This window comes from Pseudocercospora fijiensis (genome assembly GCF_000340215.1).
Source record: "Pseudocercospora fijiensis CIRAD86 unplaced genomic scaffold MYCFIscaffold_6, whole genome shotgun sequence".
NCBI lineage: Eukaryota > Fungi > Ascomycota > Dothideomycetes > Mycosphaerellales > Mycosphaerellaceae > Pseudocercospora > Pseudocercospora fijiensis.
Genome location: NW_006921537.1, coordinates 3243885 through 3264184, shown reverse-complemented (window position 1 = coordinate 3264184; position 20300 = coordinate 3243885). Strand labels below are relative to the sequence as shown.

General features: G+C 47.6%; 3 protein-coding genes across 3 annotated transcripts; 2 read left to right on the top strand and 1 right to left on the bottom strand.

Moving 5' to 3' along the window:
- Positions 1-9928: 9928 nt before the first annotated feature.
- On the top strand, positions 9929-10663 carry MYCFIDRAFT_140194 (uncharacterized protein; the record flags this gene model as incomplete). The annotated part of the gene is made up of 1 exon (XM_007930329.1): positions 9929-10663. A coding segment is annotated over one exon (735 nt), but the record flags the coding sequence as incomplete, so codon positions are not given.
- Positions 10664-12755: 2092 nt separating this feature from the next.
- Positions 12756-14861, bottom strand: MYCFIDRAFT_155484 (uncharacterized protein; the record flags this gene model as incomplete). Its single annotated transcript, XM_007930328.1, has 4 exons — positions 12756-14233; positions 14289-14521; positions 14580-14754; positions 14805-14861. 4 exons carry the CDS (start codon positions 14859-14861, stop codon positions 13034-13036), a joined length of 1665 nt encoding a protein of 554 aa, XP_007928519.1. The 3' UTR covers positions 12756-13033.
- Positions 14862-16761: 1900 nt separating this feature from the next.
- On the top strand, positions 16762-18959 carry MYCFIDRAFT_204256 (uncharacterized protein). Its single transcript, XM_007930327.1, has 2 exons — positions 16762-17613; positions 17668-18959. Exons 1-2 carry the CDS (start codon positions 17014-17016, stop codon positions 18760-18762), a joined length of 1695 nt encoding a protein of 564 aa, XP_007928518.1. The 5' UTR covers positions 16762-17013; the 3' UTR covers positions 18763-18959.
- Positions 18960-20300: the final 1341 nt, after the last annotated feature.

Sequence of the window (20300 nt, the reverse complement as noted above, 5' to 3'; positions counted from 1 at the left end):
GTCTCGGACGTACTAGGCATACTAGTACGTTCTATTAACGGCATAATACGGCGCGAATACAAACTCCTATACAAAATTGCAATAAATAGTAGGCCGGAGAAGGCTTTAGTGCTATAGTTACCTATAGCTCCTATCTACGCCGAGCGGTATACGGCTTTCGGCACTCCTCGAATCGAGTATACGCTTATACCTTAGGTCTATAAGACGATTAGCGCCTTAGGCAATCGCCTATATTATACCTTAGAGACTAGCTATAACGCCGACGCGCCGTACTATTACGATACCTACGATTAGTAGGGTCGCGAACGCCTCGACCTCTACGAATAGAAGCTTCGCGACAGTATAGAGACTAAGGCTAGACGCTAGGTCTATTATAAGGAATCGAAGGAAGAGGGCCTTAGGGACGATAACTATAAGGCCCTATAGATCGAATCGAAGATAGAGGGCGAGCGCGCTACGCGTCTCGCCGATATTAAGAAAGCCTTAAAGGCTAAGGCCGACTAGTATAAGAGGAAGTTTAGGAAAAAGGATAATAAAGGCCGCGACGTATATAGTAACTACCTCTAGCCGGACCTCGCCTCTTTTAAGGATAAGTACGATTTCGACGCCGACGACGAGAAGCCTACCTAGGCTAGAAAGAAGGCTATCCTCGGCGCGCGCGTAGTACTATAGGTAGATTAGCTTATCGGTATTTTGCCTAACGGACTAGCGGTATACCTCGTATCGGTCTAGCTATTATATTTTAGCCTTAACGAATACAAGACAGCGCTTATTAACCCGGATTCTATATACGGTTCCGAAAAGTACGCAAATTAGTAATACGCCCCCCTCGGCGAATAGCCTAGGGCGATCTAGAAGAGTACCGGCGAGATCTACCCTCCTAGATAGATAAAGAAAGGCTAAAGCGGACCGAAAAACCCTTACTACGGTACTAACGTACGCTTACTCGAGTAGACGATAGCCGGTAATAAGCTTCTATACGATATTAACGAAAACGGCTTCTCTATAGATAACTTAATTATATACGCTCCTAAGATTCTAGAGGACTTTACTATACCGGACTTCGCCGTCCCGAGATACGAGCGCGATAGTTTTACTTATATAACGGCTTTCTAGAAAACTTACTAAGGCGAGATAACGACTATTGCCGTCGCCTACTACGCGTTAGTATACTAGGTTACAGAGGGAGCGTATTGCCTCGTAAGTTGTCTAGAGGCAGCGAGTTACTTCGCCGGACTAATCGCTAACGTAGTCGAGCGCTATAAAACAGATTTAAGACAGAAAATAGCCGCCGACCTTAAGTCTATCTTCGATATCTTTTCCGAACCTTTCCTAGCGCCGGTGCTTTAGGGCGAGTAGCTAAAAATATAGCGCTCGATATATATATAGCTAATCGTAGTACTTATAGACGACGAGAAGTAGCAATTAGAATACAGCGATATTACTAAGGACTTCGAGCGCGTAGTCCGTAACTTTTAGATATAATTAGGCCGTTTCCCGCTAGGCCTACGCGTCCTACTAATAGACCTAATATTAAGTCTTATACCGGCTACCTAAGGCATAGTCTTTTAGGATATTCCTTTAGCCTACTACGAAGAGAAGGCTAAGGCTATAACGAAAGACGGATACTAACGCCCGGCGATACTACTATATCCCGACTATATAAAGTAGAAGAAAGCAATCGACTAGAGGATATCTATATAGACTAAGAAATTCAAGGCTAAACTCTAAGAATAGAAGGCCTAGGAGCAGGCCGACGTAAAGGCTTAGAAAGTAGCCTAGAAAGCCGCGAAAGTGTAGAAGGCCGCCTCTACCTTAATAGCTAGAAAGTATAAGGATGCGCCTACGTCGGCCCTAACCGCTACTAAAAAGGCTAAGTCTACTAAAGCCGATAATAGTAGAGCCGACCCGCTAACTACTACTAAAAAGACTAAGTCGACTAAAGCCGACCCGCTAACCGCTACTAAAAAGGCTAAGTCTACTAAAGCCGACGATAGCAAAGCCGACCTAGGTACCGGGAAAGGCAAATCTATAAAGGCGCCCGCCGGGAAGGCCGTAATAGTAGGAAAGGCTAAGTCTACTAAAGCGCAAACCGCGGCGCCGGAGAAAGCAACCGATAAGGGCAATTTAGACTTAAGCAAACCTATAACTCGCGTAGATAAGGAGGTCGTAGACGCCGCTATCTACGTAGGACTAGCTCTCTAAGGACTCCTTACGGATTCGACGATCCGCCTCCCTATAAGCCGTTTCGACTTTCCGAGACTTATAATAGCCTTCCGCAATACAGACTTAGAGCGGGTACTACCCGATAATAAGCTACGTCTATTAAGGGAGTAGGAGAAGGATTTTATCCGCCGCTCCGTAGCTTTTTACGAACTTAATATCGATACTAGCTAGCTTATTCTCGCGATATTCCTAGACGAAGAATAGAAAGCCTACCTCTACTATCTAATACTAGTCGTATTAAATTTTAACTACAAGTACGGAAATATTTACTTCTAGGTCTCCTAAATGCTAGTATCCGCTTAAGATAAGATCGAGAAAATTAATAAAGCCGACCCTTTCCTAAATCGAGATTTCGTTACTAGTATATCTAGAGACGATAGAGACGTAGATATAAACGCTTTCCGTAACTAGACGAACTAGATACTAAGTTACGCCCCTAAGTAAATAATAAACGTTATTTAACAAAACGGCGACCGCTTAATGCTTTACCTAATAAGTAAGCTCCTTATATCGGCGGTGCCCTTACTATTAAAAGCCGCCGTCCTTCGATACTAGATAAAGGCGCTCGTCCTAATAGACGGGAATAACGAGATCTAGCCTATACCCTAGGCGACTATCGTTTACTATAAGGGAGATAACGACGTTAGATAGCTACTTAAGCACTTTGCGCGGGAACTCGACGACCGAAGCGGCGGACGGCCGCTATAGCAAATCGCGACTAAGGATACCGGGTACTCTAGGTCTACTATAGACAACGCGTTTCGGCCCCCTAGGGAGGATATTCTCGATAAGCTCGAGGCCGTAAAACAGCTATATTTCGTAGAGCTAATATATACCTGCCCCGTAAAGATAGTCTAGTAAATTCCGCCGGAGCTTACGTCTATCGACGATAGCCGTACCTTGCTAATCGAGGCGATACGTAACTATAGATAGGACGACGACGGCTTTCGGAAGGTATTAGCTACGTTATAAGGAAATTAGTAGGAGGATACCGACCCGTAAGAATTTAAGCAATACGTCGGCCTCCTTATAAGAGCCGTCGGCGACGCGCTCGAAGATAGCGGCTACGATTAAGTAATAGACGACGAAGACCTCGCCGAACTAAACGCCGACGAGAGGTTATAGTACAAGAGATATATCGCGCTATATTAGAAGTTCGATACCGCGTTTGCCTAACTACTAGAAGAGAATTAGAGAGAGGTTATAGACTATAGCAACTAATTCGACTAGGAAGGCACTAAATAGGACAGCAAATTCGACCCTACTAGCCTCGAGGACATTATAGAGTTTATAAATACACTCGCCGATTTCTAGTTAGAAGACGGCACTATTAAATACGATAACGAAGACGAGCCGACCCTAAGTCTATCCCTAATTATCGATTCTATCTAGCGTATATCTAAAGAACCTAACTCCGCTACGAATGCGATTAAGGCTATAAAAGACCTGCCGCTACTATAGTACCTTAGATAAGAGGAAAGCGACCTTTTTAAACTACTTACCGCGCTCTATAGATTAGCACGACCGAGCGGCGATAAGGGCCTACGTAAGGCGCTCGGAAAACTTACCGTAGAGACTTTTAATAGTCTATATCCTACTAATAAGAAAAAGGGCCTCCGCTTTCTAGAACTACGCCCTCTATAGTAAGGAGAACCCGATAACGAGTATCTTAGAGACCCCGCAGTTAGCGAATAGTAGTGCTTCTTATACTTTCGCGCGTTAACGACCTAGCTAGAGGAAATAGGATATTAAGCATTAGCGGGTAAGGAAGAATTAGGATAGCGAGACGAAAAATAGGGGCGCATAGCCTAAAATCTCTTTTGTTATATATACAGATACTAAGTCTACCGTCCGCGTAGTCGCAGACATTTCGGGACCGGGGGATTCTATTACGAAGGCAGGTACAGGCATAGGCTAGGCAGGAGGCCCTAGCCTCCTATAGTATATACTTCTCTAAGCCTAGATAGACTTAGAATAATTATCCACTTTATAATATACGATGTATAACAGTTTAGCTAAGGTAGGTTAGGAGCCCTCTTTCTCTTGCTAGTAGTCTTAGGGACTTAGAAGGGAGTAATTAGGGTGTCTTCTAGTTTAGCAGTATCTGTTTCTTAAGTATGCTAATTTTTCTTAGGAGCAGCTTCCTACTAGGTAGCTAGTAGTTCTAGTTAGTGATTTTAGAGTATTAGCTTATTAGCTATAGGTATTGGCTAAGGTAGTGTTCCTTGCTTAAGTATACCTTGCTCCCCCTAAGCTATAAGGGAGTCTTCCTAATCTTCCTAATTATAAGCCTACTAAGGCTAAGGGATGCTACCTCTAAATAGCTCCCCCTAAGGTTCTAAAGAGTGCTAAGGTGTTTGGTTATTACTAGGGAATAGTGCTAGGATTCCTGACTTAAATGAAAGGTTAGACTAGGTTTCAAGTACCTAAATAGTCTCCTAAGGGACAGCTAGTCTCAAATACTCCCCCTAAGCTTAAAGGGTACTTAGAAGCTTAGTAAAATTGTCTTTATAGACAAAGTCCTCGTTAAAGGTAACGTGTAGAGAGAATCTAATGTTATACTACTATACGCCATCCTTCTAGTGCGGGTTCTAAAGCAGATAGTTTGTTAACGAATTTTCTTAGAATCTAATAAACTAGTAAACGAAAGCTCTTAGTGCAAATTTCTAGGAGTTAAGTCGTTTAACTCCGGATTCGAGGTATTTGAATGCCTTATAGCTAAATCGTCTCGTCTTAGATAGGTTAATGTCTGTGCTACCGATATTTAAGTCTGATTCGAAAGCCTTAAGTAGAACTTCCTTAGTTCTTAAGTTTACTAGTCTATTAGTTAGGTAAATCGAATGCATTACTATAAAGCACTAGCAGTACATTAGTAGGCTAGAGTTAATTATTATTGCTCTTGCCTTAAGCAGAATCGTCTTGTTTAACGACTCTACAATGCTATTCTGCTCCGGTGTATATAGTGTAGACATATCCTATCTAATACTAACTTCCTTTGCAAAATGTACTAGATCGTTGTTAGTAAACTCTCCCCCGCTATTACTAAAGATAATCTTAGGGATTTTGTTGTATTGCCTCTTAATTCTAGTTATCCAGTTAGTTAGCTTGTTACTACTTGTTACCTTATCTTTGTTTCGAAGTAACAGACCCTACCTAAGCCTAGTTTTAGCATTAGTTAGGATTATAATATACCTGTTTCTAAACAGATTAAATGGTTATACGCTAACAAGGTCGATATAGACTTCGTTAAGGGCTTTTTCTAGTCTAGTTCTATATTCTCTTAATACAACTCTTTAAGCTCTCGAGAGCTTATAGGTCTTATAGTGCTCGAGTTCAGATCTATTAACTTCTTCTAGGCCTAGAATGGCTTCCTTAGTAGCTGTTAGGATCTTGTTGCCGACGTAGCTAAGTCTCTAATACTATCTTAATGTATCCGCTCGTAGTCTAGCGATAGCTAGGGCTAACAGCTGCCCTTTCTAACTCGATTCTAAGTTTGGTTTTGAAGCTAAGCCTAGCATTTTGACTCTAGCATCTTTAAGGGCGAGTACTCCTTATACTTCCTTAACCTTTCTAATTAGCTTGCCTTTAAGCATTAAAGTGCCTAAAGGTCTGTCTAAGTAAATGCTATATTTCTTCTAAAGACGCTCTGCTAAGATTAGGTTGCAATCTAAGTTTAGGGAGTAGAGGACGTCTATTAGAGTAATTAGGGTTTTCTTCCCTTTATAGGTTAGGAAGATGTTAACAGTTCCTAATCGTAATACACTTGATTTTCCTACTGCTTAGGAGAACTAAATAGGCTTAGTTAGGTGCTTAAGATCGCTAAACTAGCTCTTGTTCCCTATAATATGCAGTAATATACCTGTATCCCAAACTTTTGTATTAGCTATTAGGTTCTTAGAGCTTGCTACAGCTAGTCCCGGCTTTGCAATAGCTCCCCTAATTAGGCCCCTACTAAGGCCGTCTAGCTAATAGTCTCCCTTATCTTCCGAGTTAGAGGAGGAGTCTAATTTATCTTTGTTATTATTAATAGCACTACTAGATTTGCCCTTTCCTTTGCCTTTACCCTTCTTGCCTTTATCTTTGTCTTTGTCTTTGCTCTTGTCTTTCTTTCCCTAACTAGGTAGTACTATATTAGGGTGTTGCTTATAGCACTTAGCGTTAGTATGCTTGTGCTTGTACTAAGTGCACTAGTCGTTATTATTGCTAATAGCCCCTCTAACAAGCTTTAAGCCGCTAGATGACTGTCTAGGAGGCTTTTCTCTCCTTAGGGACGTTATTATTGCTTTAAGGGAGGAGTCCTTAGCTTTAGGCTTATTGTTATACTTCTAGGATCTAAGCTATTCGTAACTAGAAAGGCCCTAAATAAACAGCATCCTAACAAGTATATTAGGCATCTTAATGTCTGATAACTTTATAGGCGCTTCTGTTATTGTAACTAAGCTAGCAAATTGTTCTGTCGATATTTAGAATCTGTTAAACTACTGCTAAAAAGATTCGTAGTACTACTAGGTGTTCGGATTAGTAAGGGGTATCCTAATGTGCCTAATAAGTTTAATAGTATTAAATATGTCTACGGTTACAATAGGCTTGTATAGAGCCTTAATGTAGTCGTATGTATCCTTAGCTAACTTAGGTATATTACCGAAGTCTAGTCTAAGAGCAGGGTCGAGTCTAGCAATAAGTATACCTAGGGCTTAGATGTCTTTCTTTTTCCAGTCCCTAAATATGTCTCTATACTACTAATTGGCTAAGTCCCCTATAAACATGCTTTTTAGAGGTAGTTTTATTTTATTAGCCTAGTTAAGTCTATAGAATACTATACTAACTAGGTCCTTTTCTAGAAGGGCCGCCTAGAATATAAGCTTCTAGTCTTAGAAGTTGATCCCCTTCCTAAGAACCTGATTCTCCTTTGCTGTCTTTGTCTAATTAGTGTCTATCGTTCCTAGCTGCCTTTTAGTATAGTACTAGGTAGGGCTTATAAGGGACACTTGCTAGGTTTTAGTCCGAACTAGAGCTCTTAACTAGGTACCTAATAGGTCTAGATAGCTAGCTCTGTTTAGTAGACTCTAGAAACAGTTCTTTTATAGTTAAACTAGACAGGTAAGCGTATACGCCGGGCTTATAACTTGTTATAAATCGTACTAAGGATGCAACTAATTATCGGATTAACAACTATATAACTATACAAAGAAGGATTAGGAGCCTACTATAGAAACTGCAGTTAATATAGCCATTGTGTATCCTTCCTCTTGGTATAGGTCAGCTGATGGTATCAGCTAACCAGCATATCACCTAACTGAACCACAACAGAGACTTTCCGGTGGCTCTCAGGCACCGAGACTTTCAAGTCACCCTCAGGCACCACTCGAAAGTCTTGGCATACTCGTCGCGGTTGCCCAATACAACATCATCACATCTGCTTCCTCACAGGATCATAGGTTCGGCAATCTGGTGTAGTGATGGCCACCTCCAGCTTTTGAGGGGCGCTGCCTTGAGATTGTGCTCTGAATATCAACAAGCGTCTTCACGACCGCCGGCGAGCCAGGTACATTTCGGTATCGCTATCGCCACTGCATCCCGACCACGAGTCCGACATCAAAACACCTCACCGCGTGGCCGGCAGCGAGATGCCGCGACTCAATCACAAGAAAGCCAGAACGGGCTGCCAGCGCTGCAAAACGCGCAAAGTGAAGGTGAGCCTTAGCAAGACATGAACGTGTAATGTTCCTGTATGTACTGACTGCCGCGGCAGTGTGATGAAGGTAAACCAAAGTGCGCTGCATGTGCGAGACACAATGTTGCCTGCGAATACATCGAGCCGGCGCCGCGAAGAGTGGATCAGCAGCATGCCTTTCCCCAAGCTCAGCAAGAAGCGTATCAGATTGGCATCGCTTCAAACGAACAGCTGGACCCGAGGCTAGAAATCAAACTTATGCATCAGTGGACTGCATACACTTGCCAGGTGCGATTGCTGCTCCCTGCCGCACATGACGGTTTGAGCCTTTTCCCGGCTTTGCTAACATGTAACCAGACCTTCTCCACAGCCTTCGAGTTCTGGAGATGCCAGGCGCCACTTTTCGCCATGGAGCACAGGGTGCTTCTTGACGCCATGTTTGGCCTAGCTGCGCTTCATGCCTCAAGACAGTCCTTCGCCCAATCCATGCCAATGGACGGTCGCATGATTCCAATCAGAGACCCAACCCACACCCCGAGAGACGTTACAAGGGACCTTTCAAGCCATTGGAAGGAGCACGAAGATGGCGTGGAACTTGCTTGTGCATTGCGAAATGCCAATCATCCAGACTATGTTGGAGCAAAGCGCAGTCGGGAGCTGCTTCTGAATGCCCGCAAGTATTTTGACCGCGCTATAGACGGTCACCGAAGTGGTCTCGGAGCATTGACACGAGAGAACGTGGAAGCCACCTACATCGCCTCAATCCTCATCTCATTTCAAGCACTTTTCAGCCTGAGTGAGACAGAGGAGGATAGCACTCTCCCCGTGGTCGATGCGATTGTCTGGCTGCGCTTGGCGGACAGCACGCGCTACCTTTGCGACATTTGGCGAGGTATGGCTGGAGACGAGTGGCTCGACGAGGCTTGTGTCTACTTTGGCAGAGCAAAGCTGCAAGGTGCTGAAGAGCTCTATCAGCGCGAAGAAGGCAAGCCATTTCAATCACTCTTGACATTTGCACAAGAGTATGAGACCACTACTATCGAAGACAAGACGGTATTTCAGCAAGCTGTGGCCGCTCTCGCTCTCATCTACAAAAGCATCACAGAAGATATCGATGCGCCACTCGTCAACTGCCGACGACTTGTTGCAATGCCATCTCAGCTGCCTAGACGCTTCACTGAACTGGTGGAAATCAGGAATCCTCGGGTAAGCAGATGCTCTCAGGTGCCATTTCATTGGTCAAATGGAAAGCACTCACTAACTCTTCGAAACCGATAGGCAATGATGGTAATGGCGTACACATTCGCCACAATGAAGATATTGTCCGAAAAAGTGCCTTGGTTCCGCGGCATTGCAGAACAACAGATTCCCAGGATAGCTGCACAGGTCCCGCACGCCTGGGGCGAGATGATGAAGTGGCCCCTGGATATTTCCCAGAATCGCAACGAATCGAGGTCACAGGAAGAAGACATTCGCGAGGTTCTTGCACTAGAAACTTGAACATCCGCCTGTCTTGCTGGGCCAAAAGACTGACTACTAGCTGCTTTGCGGATTTGGCGCAAAGTATTTCTTAGCGAGTGCATTCGACTTTACTCTTGTAGAATCGGCGTTTGCGTTCAAGTTGGGCCATGTACCACTGCATCTGCCGCGCGAAAGAGGAGGAGTTTCCGCTCGACCGAAGAGGAGCAGAAAAGATTAAGACCTCAAATTCTCAAGCACTTTGACTTCTCAAATATGTTATTGTCAACTGGCACAAATGGCGGAGGCAATGCCTTAATTGAGAAAGTTTTGGTCATCGGAGTGAGTGTGCAGCGACTTGAGAAGATCACGTGCGTCAAGCTCACCTGCAGATAGGACAATCGCAAAGCGACGAGCATCGTCAAAAGCATTTCTGGAGACGAAATTACTGTCAAAATCCACCACGCGGTACATCGACAGTCCACTCTGAGATCGTCAGGCAACATTAGCATCCACCTCATAGATTTCTCGGGCGATTCTCTGCGATTACTCTTCGACGATGTAAAGCCCGACGTCGTTTTTAGCACTTCATCTGGAGGCTCCTATGACTTTCAAAAGCAGATCATAGATCTTGCCATCGAGACTCATATACCCAGACTTGTCCTAGCAGAATACGACCAAGATTCGCTCAACCCCAAAATCCAAGCACGCCTACCACCGTGTCGTGAGCGTGCAAGAATCATCCAGTATCTCGAACAGAACTCGTCTCAAAATCAGCTTGAATGGATCGGGATTGCCACAGGCTGTGCACTTGACCAGGGACTTATCAGCGGCAACTTAGGTTTCGACATCAAATGGCAAAGCGTCACAATACACGGAACTGGTGAAGAGCGCTTCGCAGCGAGCTCGACAGCATGGATCGGGCGTGTCAGTCTCGCGATCCTCAAGAACTGGGAAGCCATCAAGAACCAGTACATTTTCGCCTCTGGCCTGATCGTGTCGGCCAACGAGGTCTTGGACGCATTGCAACATCACACAGGTCAGAGTTGGGGACGAGGCGAGGTCGAAATCGAAGAAGCCGTTCGCGAAGCCCATCGGAGAATGGACCGTGGCTTTCCTGATGCTGCCATGTTCCTGATGGAAAAAATTGTGCTTTGCGACGAATCGATGAATGCCGTCAAGCCATTTCTCGAGCAGGATTCCAAGACCAAATTAGATCTTGAACCTGAGAGCCTCGATGAACTCGTCAAGAATTCCCTTCACGAATTCGAGCATCGTGGCAAGGGTGGGTGTGGCTGTGACTGAGAAAGTTTTGCCTTGACATGGCCTGGCATTGCGAGAAAAAGTGTGTTTATTTTATCGATACATCGACAGTGTGCTTGCTCCGGATGTCGTGCCTAAGATCGAATTCAAAATCCGCGACTGCGTGCGTAATTGTACGGTAATACCGCAAATAGCCGGTAGTTATATTACCTTAGCCGCTTATAGCTACGACGCGCCTATTAATCTTACAACCTTATAGCAAATCGCTATACTAACTCGTACTATACTAAGCTTAATATTAGCCTTACGAAAAGGCCTTAGAAGTACTAGCTATAGATCTTAAAGCGCTTATACTATAGATATAGAGCATGTCTGGCATGCGATCGAGAAGACGACGCGAAACGCAAATTCCAATTCCGCAAGACAAACATATCATAATTTTGAAATCGTCGTATGGCATATTTCTTCAAACCAGCTCAAGCAAAAAGGATAGCATCAGAACCGCGGTGATGAATGTAGATACTCCAGCGACGGTTCGCATAGCCGAAGCCTCAAATCTCGCGCACTGCAGCTGCGCAGTCTTGCCAGACTCCTTGAAAACCAAAAATTGCGTCCTCATCAGCTCCTTTTCGTAAGTCGAGTTGTCGTCAGCGGCGTGAGTTTGGATTTGATACGCGATATCGCTATCGTTCGTTGGGCTGATGTAAGATGCATTCGAGGCTTGACTGCCGTTTGCGATTACTTGTTAAAAAGTCAGTTTGGAGGTCACCATTCGAGGGTGCAAGCAGTTCGACTTACAAGAGCTTAGAAATGTGAACCCTTCCTTTTTGTCCCAAGTATTGCTACAGCCTGCAATGCCGCCATCAATAGATCCCAGACTAAAGCTGCAAGTCTCGTCGTCGAAAGCGCTGGTAAAGGCCTGGCGCAGGGAGGTCAGGCACTCGTCGCCGAAAAGAGAGACGCAAGGATCCTGGGCGTGGACGTCCATTTTCTTCTTGACACTGTCTTCAAAGTCTGCATCGTAGCCCATGAATCCCATACACATGTTTGGAGTCTCTTGATATCGACCAGCTTCGGCCAAAGCATCTGTGTCGTTTGCGATCTTCGCGGAGAGATTGTTGTAGGTTTCATGGCCTTCCCATATGAGAGCGTATGTAGTAACAACGGCTTTTTCGGCGCCTGGGGAGGAGAGATTGCCTGGTAGCCAGTTGTCGGCAGTGTTGTATCTGACGGTCCAGTGGCCATTGTCTTGTGCGGGTCCTTCATATGTCCAGTTAAATGTTTGGTAAAGTAGAGGATACTCTGTCCCATTTCGATAGGGCAGATTGGCGTATGTATAGTTCAATATGTCTCTGCTTCCACCTCCGTAAGTCACACCATAGTAAGGTCCAGCAGCCAGAGCGGTAGTCGCAAATGCGGGCAGTGCTTGGTAGAACTTCATGGTCGGAGAGATGTTGAGTGAAATGGCCCTACCGTTCAGGATGTGGGCGTGAGTCGACATGTATAGTCCGTGCCGTCTTGAATGCTTGTGTTCAGCTTGTAATGAGTTAGTCTATCCCGTCTTGGCATACACAATAAATGCCATCATTGGCCCGTGACTCGTCTCTCTGGGGACAAATTGCAACCTTGCGTCGAGCACCAGCGCCTCACAAAAGCGCTGTTCAAGCACGAAGGATGCGCGCCAAGGCATCCAGCGTAGTCTAAAGATCGACAACATTGCGGCGCAGGCATGAAGCTGAGTCCGCACGTGAGCTCTTCTATGGCGCAGCTGCAGCAGCATCTTCAGTACCGCCCTGTTGACAGACCAGGGCGGTGAAGTGGTGGCCGGTGGTGATGATGAAGTGGACTCTCGGACCTTGTTTTGTTGTGGAATGGAAGTCCGTCGGACCGATGACATCTTCTTGGCAGTTACGTCGGTCCGACGGACTTCTTGGCAGTCACAAGCCGCGGAGTTCGCATGATCGGACGAAATAAGTTGAAGGATATGCGCATGCCATCTTCTGGTAGTACCAGCATGGAGAGAGCAGCTCAACCTTCCATAGAAATAGAGTGCTGCTTGAAACATAGACACCCAGTGGTGCATCCTACATCTCATGCTCCGAATTCATGGCCATTGAGAAGACTCCTTCATAGTAGGTAACTTGAACGCTCGTTGTGGGTATCTATGGAAGAAGCAAATGCTGCTAATCACGGCCAGCTCTATCTTCGATAACAACCGATACCTTAGCAACGTTTGCATGAGGCGGGCTGATAGGATCTCAGCGCAAGTTGCTGGCTAGCGGGTAAGCATAGTGGTGCTTGGAGCATTCGAGCTCGGGAGTTCGCTGTCGTCCACACTAAGCTCGACATCGAGACGCGATTGTAAAATTTCCAGAAAGCCGCCCCCACACTCACAATGGAGATCTCGAACGTCTAGTCGGCTGACGAAATCCCCTCCTGATCCCTCAAACCCTTCGGACGCAAACCCGGCTCCGTCTCAAGCTCCGGAGTAATCGACCCATACGACGAAGAACGTTGATACAGCGGCGGATCATCGGGGTTAACAACCGGTACCCTCTCCATAATATCCACAGTCCGCGGTCCAGAATATCGATTCCTCGCACCAAGCCACCACCATGAGAGAGCGAAGATGGCCACAAAAGCCGCGACAACAATCGCATAGTTCATATTAAGTGGTGTGACGGGATATGCGGGTGGGAAGAACAGCACCACGCTGATGAAAGCGACCCAACAGATTGCGAGGATATTGAGAGGCAAGCTTTTCCAGCCGAGAGTGTATTTTCCGCTTTCGATTTCCATGGCGTAGACCCTTCGAGCGAAGATTACCGCGATGTAACTTAGATCCAGACATGGGGCGCAGAGGTTGAAGATTGCTGTGATGGTTTGGGTTGAGCCGATGCCGATGAGGTTGAGGGCCATGCAGAAGAATGCGACGAGCCAGACGGCTTTTACGGGTGTGCCGCTCCATTCCCAGATTTCGCTGAAGTGGTCGGAGAAGGGGAGGGCTTCGTCGCGGGCAAAGGCATAGGCCATGCGTGCGTTCGCGAGCATGGCTGAGGCTCCGGTGAAGAATTGAACGAGTAGGACCATAGCGAGCATAGCGCTTCCACCGCGGTTGCCGACTGCGTTGAGGAATATCTGGGCTACGGGTAAGCCGGTTGGGGATTTTACGATGTCGTCCATGTAGGTTTCGGTTAGACAGAAGGTGAAGACGATGTTGAGGAACCAGCCTTGGAGTCCAGCCGTGATGATGGCGAATCTGATGGCGCGAGGACCTTGGATTCCGGCGTCGTGTGTTTCTTCGGACATGTGAGTGGTTGCGTCGTAATCTGTCATGACCCATGCCACGTTCAGGAAACCCAAGAGAAAGGAAAAGGCTTTGTTGCCCCAGCCAGATAGGTCGCGAAAATCGCAGAAAACGAAGTGCGCGCTGCGCAGGCCGGATTCGGTTCGTGCGGTATACACCAGCAGAACGATGCCGATGATGATGGTGGCCAAGAGGTTGATGGGCGCAAACCAGAGGATGATCTGGTGTAGCTTCTTGGTGGTTAGGGAGCAGATGATGGCGAAGATGAAGAGGCAGACGATGGCGACTACGACTGTAGTCCAAGGCTTTCTGTTTCATGTCAGTCAGCAGAAGTCAGAGATAGATGTAGAGGAGTCGAACATACGGAGAGTATGTGTAGCTGCCATCACCCAGCATTCCCGAGTTCATGCTTACTCCAGCAAGCACCATCTGCCCAATTGTGTAGGCGATCGAGGCAACTCCACATGCTTGGCCCAAGAAGTTGCACCATCCAATGCACCACGCCCAGATTGGCACGTGGTCTTCCCGAACGACCTTCTTCGTGACGAAATACATGCCACCAGCTGTTGGGTAGGCAGAGACAAGCTCGGAGACTGTAGTCTGGGCTTAGCGTCATCTTTTTTCCGCGCAAATGTCGTTGGATGGACTCACCTGAAGTGGCGATGACATATGCCATGATCGAGCCGATGAACCATGCCCATACCGAAGTTGCTGGACCTCCAACGCTGATTGGCACTCCATAGGTGGCAGGTTGAGAACCGAGGACACCAAGAATCGAGATGGCGTATGAGATTGTCGACCATCTCGTAAACTCTCGTCGCAGTTCCTGGCGATGTCAGCTTCGTTCCATGATTCTTGGGTGATCGAGTCGCAAACCTGTCTATAGCCTATCTGAGCCAGGAGTCTCTCATCGTCATCGTGTATTGTAGCCATAACAGGCCGTGTCTGGTCTTCCTGTCGAGTGTCGCTGACATTGGCGGCGGCTAACGAGCTTGCCTTCTCGGCCCTAACGCTGTGTTGAGGGTGGTCTGGATCCATATTGTCAATTCAATCGGTTCGTGTCGAGGTCAAGTCACTGTAAAAGAAAAAACTTCAAGTATATGTGACGGTCCACCGCTTCTTCGCGGCACTCACTCACGTGACTCACGTGAAGTGAAGCGGTCTTGCCATGTGGCCGTCCTGTGACACTCTCCTGCTCCCCTGAGGTCATAGAGCCGGTCTAATGCCGCCGAGCGTGTCACAGTCAATCGGCGCAGGGCCGCGAAGAAGGCAGCATATGCGGGCAGCGACAAGATGAAATATGGAATGGAAGGTCTGCCCAAGTGCGGCCGAGAACCAAAGAGGCTCCCTCCATGCGGGTTCAAGAAGACTTACCGAAGTGCAGCAGAGTGAAGGAGGCTCACGATTGGCCACAGAAGGGCGTACCGTATCTGGCGTATTTTCGCTCTCGACTCGAATGAGCAGTGACGCGACAAAGCAGCGTGTCCCGTTGATCCACTACACGCTACTCGACGAGATCTCTTCCCAGAAAGGTAGTGATGCAGGGTAGCGTGGGCGGCGGGCGTTGGTGGTTAGATCCGGTAAAAGTGCATCCTTCGACTCTCGAGTCCAAAATATACCGGAACTACTCCTGCAGGCTGATGCCGGTGTGCTGAAGCTCGACGTCAGGCCTGCAGGCGACGTGCTGGCAAAACTCTGCCGTCAAGCAAAGGAGGCTGAAACTTGCTGGAATTGCTTACCAGGATGGGAAGCGCTAGAACAATGCTGGAATCCCGCTAGAATGGGTATGCATCTCGTCTACAAGCATCCGCGATTCGGTGTCGCGATAGGCCACGAAGTCGTTGACGTCTTGGGTTGGAGCGATGTCTTTATCGAGGTCTCGCAGAACGGATGAAAGCACCTTTCGCGGCAGTGACCTTGCAGCGCACCAAGGAACACTTCAGATGATCTTAGCGGTGAGTTTGCTGGGAGGAATCCCACGCGGATTAGCTGCCGAGGTGCCGATAGCCAACTCAGCGGTGAGTACATATCGTTGCAATCAATTCACAGGTGACAGCATATCGAAGGATGGCCAGCCACATTGACCTTGCCTTGATAGGTTGCAGCTTTGGCGTGGTTACGAGAGTGTAACACTGGCAGCCGAGCTCGGCGCTGGTGAGTCGGTGAGGCACATGTGGATGAGCTGTTCATATTCATGAATGGCCATCTCCACAGAGGAGACACACAGCGAGATGCCTCCATATCACTCGATCGTCCGTTACACAGCGCACACCATATCGGGCCGCAGTTCCGCAGGCGCGCTGTGTTCCAGAGACGCCAGCCTTGTGCTACCCATGTCGTGCCATATGCCCGACATGTGCTGAGATTGCATGAACTCGGTGGGAAGCTGCGTTGTTCGCACCGGTGCCATGGAGGACAGATTCTCCGGATGGCCGTAATACGGACGAGGGTATCGGGACATCGAATTGGCAATAATGTCGTGTCTCTCGCGTGGATGAGTGCACCGCGCGGTTCGATGTGCGTGGTTGACAGAGCTAGTCCTACCCCGACGTTGTCGTAGCTGCGCACGCGTGCCCACGTTGTCAAGCGCAGGTTGGACAGTTGAGCTGAGCTGATGGTGGGCCTTGACTGACATGAGTTGATGTATTGGTTGTTTGATGACGGAAAAGGTGTACGAAGGCTGTTCGAACTCCGGAGACGTGTTGCCCCCACAGGCTTGGCGTGGGCGTGGGCGTGGGCGTGTCTCCACGTGGGCCAAATGACATGCCTCAGGCGCTCGCACGAAAAGATCGTTGAGGACTCCGTTGGGCAAAGCACTTCATCTCATTGACCATCAGACTATTGCACCGAACAGACACCACGGCAGCTCCTGCACTGCTGGTGTGCAGTCGCAAGGCGAGGCCAGGTCAGCTCACACAAACGGTCATGTTTGCTAGCCCAACGCAGCGGCTGTGGCAAGAATCGCCCAGATAACAATTCAGCAGCATACAGTACATCGGTACGGTCCTTCCTTATTGGGAAGACACGGGCCCACCAAGTGAAGAGACCCGAGGACATATTAGACCATCTTGCAACACCCACGGCTATGACATCCATCGCGAGTCTAGCCCAACGGTGGCTCTCTCAAGACAAGGATAAAAACACAAGACTCGAGATAGAGCAGCTGCTGAGAGACAGCAACCATGCCGAACTGGAACTTCGACTCAGAAAGCGAATCGCTTTCGGCACTGCCGGTCTTCGTGCATCCATGAAAGCCGGGTTCGCTTTCATGAACTCACTCACAGTCTTGCAAGCCTCCCAAGGACTGGCCGACTACATACTCGCACAGAGTGCATCAAGCTCCAAAGAAAGCCCAAGCATTGTGGTCGGCTATGACGCTCGCCACAATTCTGAGAGATTTGCGCGCCTTGCAGCTGCAGTTTTCCTGGAAAAGGGCTTTACAGTCCTCTGGTTTGGCCAGCTTGTGCACACTCCCATGGTCCCCTTTTCAGTCACCCATTACGCGGCAGCGGCAGGTGTGATGGTCACAGCTTCGCATAATCCCAAGAACGACAACGGATATAAGGTGTACTGGTCAAATGGCAGCCAGATCATTCCTCCTCATGACGTCGGTATCGCTGCTGCCATAGACCATGTCCAAGACATCGCAACATGGGATGATTCACTTGTTGATAGTCACGAGAATGTCCGCAACGTCTTCTCAGATGCCGCCAAATCCTACTTGGACCATGTCCGCGAGCTCGTGTGGCCACTTCCGACTGTCGAGCAAGCCATGCCTTTTACTTATACACCACTGCATGGCGTAGGTTTGAAGTTTATGAAGCAGATAGCTTATATGCTATGGTTCACCACATCGATGCGAGAAGTTGCCGCACAAGCTCAGCCCGATCCCGAGTTCCCGACAGTTCCATTTCCGAACCCAGAGGAGAAAGGGGCTCTAGATCTTGCCATACAAGAATCAAGCAGGCATCATACCGACATTATCCTGGCCAACGATCCAGATGCCGATCGTTTCTCCGTTGCACAGCGCCTAAGTCGCGGCCAGTATCATCAGTTCACAGGCAATCAAATCGGCATCCTTTTCGCATCACACGTTTTTGAGACATTTCCAGGCGACAAAAGCAAGCTAGCCATGCTCGCTTCTACGGTATCCTCACGAATGTTGGCAAGCATGGCAGCGAAGGAGGGCTTCCACTTTCAAGACACTCTCACAGGGTTCAAGTGGCTTGGAAATGTTGCACAAGATCTGAAGAAGCACGGCTACGAGCCAGTTTTCGCCTTCGAAGAGGCCATCGGCTTCATGTTTCCTTCCGTGGTCTGGGACAAAGATGGCATTGCAGCTGCCGCGGTGTTCCTGATCGCTTGGCAGAGGTGGAAGAAGCAAGGCCTAACACCGTATCAAAAACTCCAGCAGCTTTACGAGGCTTATGGTTATTTCGAAGATGCCAACACATATCTGATCTCGCCTTCGCCTGATGTGACGAATAGAGTGTTCAACGATATTCGTGTTTCCAATGCAGGCGAACGACCCGAAAAGCTTGGGAAGCGGATTATCGGACGTTGGCGAGACCTCACGCTTGGCTATGACAGTGGCACTGCAGATCATAAGCCCGTCTTGCCTGTCGATGCTACTGCTCAGATGATTACTTGTGAGCTTGGCAATGTGGTGTTCACAGTCAGAGGCTCTGGAACGGAACCGAAGATCAAGCTTTACATCGAAGCAAAAGGCGACTCCTCGCAGACTGCGAAGGCGGAAGCGAAGGAGGTGCTGCAAGATTTGTTGGCGGAGTGGTTCAAGCCGGAGGTTTATGGCTTGAGACTGGCTGGGAATTGAGCAGACGATTGAAATTTCGATGCTTATATAAACGATGGGCTGAACGCCCCAAACAGGCGAAGACAGTCTTACCTTTCGTATTTTCTCGCAATCGGGGAATATGTTGTTCAGCAGACATGATCTCAGCACTATGGGGATAGGTAGATCTTCATCATCGCAAGCGTAGCAGAAATGTACCACGACCTGTCCCTGCCACGATTATGAAAGTACCACAGGAGGATGTCATTGTCCAAACCGAACACCACAAACAACAGCCAAACCAGTTCACTTCAGAGACCGGCAAACATGAAGACCTTCTTCGCTATTGTAGTCGCAGCTCTCCTTGCTGCGACTGCTTCAGCTGCATCACGTCCAATGTATGTCCTTGTTTGATCTAGCGAAGCGGGATTGCAGCACTTGCGACAAGCTTGGTTGCTTTTGTGGCGGTTGCGTAATTAATATCAACACCGTCGTTATCTCCGACTACTACTCACAGTTTGAATAGTCTGGATGTTGTGGCACATGCAAAAGATAGGAAGGAGCGTACGGACGTTGAATTGGAATTGTGGGCTCGGGTGGTGTTGGATGGTGGGTCGAATATCGCAGCGGAAGGAACGTAATGAGCCGGTACGCATGGATGATCATGAGAAATGCCTGCTGCACCCGTTGTCGCTCGTTTGGACATCTTGCATCGTCTGTGAGGTATATGGGAAAGGGCAGCTCTACAAAAAAAAATGAGCCGGTTTGGCCTGGGTTGAGGATTCTTGTTTCTTTTGGAAATGGTGATCGATGTACTTTATCGTTCTAAGGCAACATTGGTTAATGCGAAATTCAGGTGGTACATCGCGTTCACATCCCTAATCGTGTCCTCGTCGAGATTGTTACCGTTCAATGCCTTGAAGATCTGCTTGAAGCGCCTCAAGTACGACTTCAAGGAGATGGATTTTTGCGCCGTTCGTTCCGCATTTGCGACGAGCCGGCAGATGAATGTCTTGATATAGGATGCCTTTACTTCGCAGTGTCTAAGGGCTTCTGAGGAGTCGCCGAGGCTGGCTGGCTGCCAAACAGAATCTGTGTGGTCATATCGACGCCGTAGAGCTGTCCGATATACAATGGTTGGAGGGAGCCTACCTGAGAATACATGGAGTTGGACTACCTCCATTCAGGCGCTTCGTGGTTGAATTCGTGTGTATGCTCGTGACTTCCATTTCTACACTATACCACATTAGGTTTAGCGCCATTCGAGATCTCATTCTAGCGAAGCGCCTAAAGCCAAACCGTTGCTAGCGGGTACAGGTTGCGTTACTACTACCATATTTTATGTCGAATAGGCTATATAGCTTAATAACTATTAGTCGCAGTATAGCACTTTATAGAGACGGGACCTAGATAATTTAGCGATTAAGAATATCCGCTATTTTAATAAGCTAGTCGCTTTAGAAATGCTAAAGTTATTATCGATAAACGTAAATTGCTACTCTCGACTAACTCGTTTACCTACCTCTATATACTTTATAAGTAAACAAACGACGCCCTTCTACGTTAATAAAGTATAGGGG